Below are 1089 nucleotides of genomic sequence, written 5' to 3'. Positions count from 1 at the left end.
TGAACTTTCCCTATACTGTTGGTTGCCCTTTTTAGTATTCAGTGAATGCATGATGACAGAAAATACGTTGTTATGTGAGTTATATAAAACACTTTTCCCTTGTTGTTAACAGTAACTGATATAAATTACAACAAACACTGAAATGTAGCTATTGCTCACTTTTTTAGTTTTGATGTATGCTTATCATCGAGTTCTCAAAATTATAGCAATAACATGCATGCATACATGCCAGATTCATTGAAAAAGTTGAAATATCTACCCACAAAAAAGGCATGTGATTTGTTGCGCATTTGAAATGCACAGTCCTATACGGAGTAGTAACTTTTCCTCGGGGCGGAAGTTGTACCGTTTGCTGACGCTAGGAGCTGTCCATGGTGCTGAAGCGTCAGCACCGTATTAGCTGTGTTGACGGTGCTGACAGCACAGAGAGCCAGGAATCCGTTTACTGAGCGTTACAATTAAACGGGCTCTGCGTTTCAGTTGATTGTTGTCAGATCTACTTATTGCTCGACTTGCTAAATAAGTGCAAAAGCAGCACGGCTTTTCTCTGTGTTTCACATACCTCACGGACATTTTATTTATCCGTTTGCTTATTTTGCTCTGGAAAGTATTTAATACAAGGACGTATTCTGTGAGCAGAGAGCGACTTCGACTTCAGTAGACATGTGTATAAGAAGAGACGACCAATTACACGTCATCTTTACGGTGTTGGTTCTCGCTGCTGCGGTGACAAGCATACATGGGCAAGGTAAGAAATAGATTCAGTCCTACGTGGAGTTCTGGGGAAAATGACTATGTTTTAATGTCAGTCTGCTACGATAGTAGACTATTTGCGAGATCAGCCCCTACGGCTCTGCGTACGGTATCAACTGTTCCTGGCACCAGATCTACAAGTGTGTTTGTGCTCTTAGTATAGATCTATGTTTATATGCATAAGTTAATTAAGGACAAGGATCTGTATTCTGTCCCTGATATCCCCGCATGCATCCCAGTCTGTCTACAATAAAGTAAAATCCCCCAAAAGCCCTTAGTACTTGGAAGCAGAAAGAAAACGTCACAGGGACTTAAGTTACTTACTTAATTCCTTTA

At 40.6% G+C, this 1089-nt stretch overlaps 1 protein-coding gene across 5 annotated transcripts in view; it reads left to right on the top strand.

Moving 5' to 3' along the window:
• The first annotated feature begins 411 nt into the window (after positions 1-411).
• The window catches only part of LOC112250279 (seizure protein 6 homolog), a 204956-nt gene continuing 204278 nt past the window's right edge, over positions 412-1089 (top strand). For all 5 annotated transcript variants that reach the window (XM_024420302.2, XM_024420304.2, XM_024420301.2 and 2 more), the window contains exon 1: positions 412-748. In XM_024420302.2, the coding sequence (XP_024276070.1) occupies positions 664-748 (85 nt within the window). In that variant the 5' untranslated portion in view covers positions 412-663. The remainder of the gene's footprint in view (positions 749-1089) is intronic.

Source organism: Oncorhynchus tshawytscha, linkage group LG30, assembly GCF_018296145.1.
Source record: "Oncorhynchus tshawytscha isolate Ot180627B linkage group LG30, Otsh_v2.0, whole genome shotgun sequence".
Lineage (NCBI taxonomy): Eukaryota > Metazoa > Chordata > Actinopteri > Salmoniformes > Salmonidae > Oncorhynchus > Oncorhynchus tshawytscha.
This window is presented reverse-complemented; position numbering and strand designations above follow the sequence as displayed.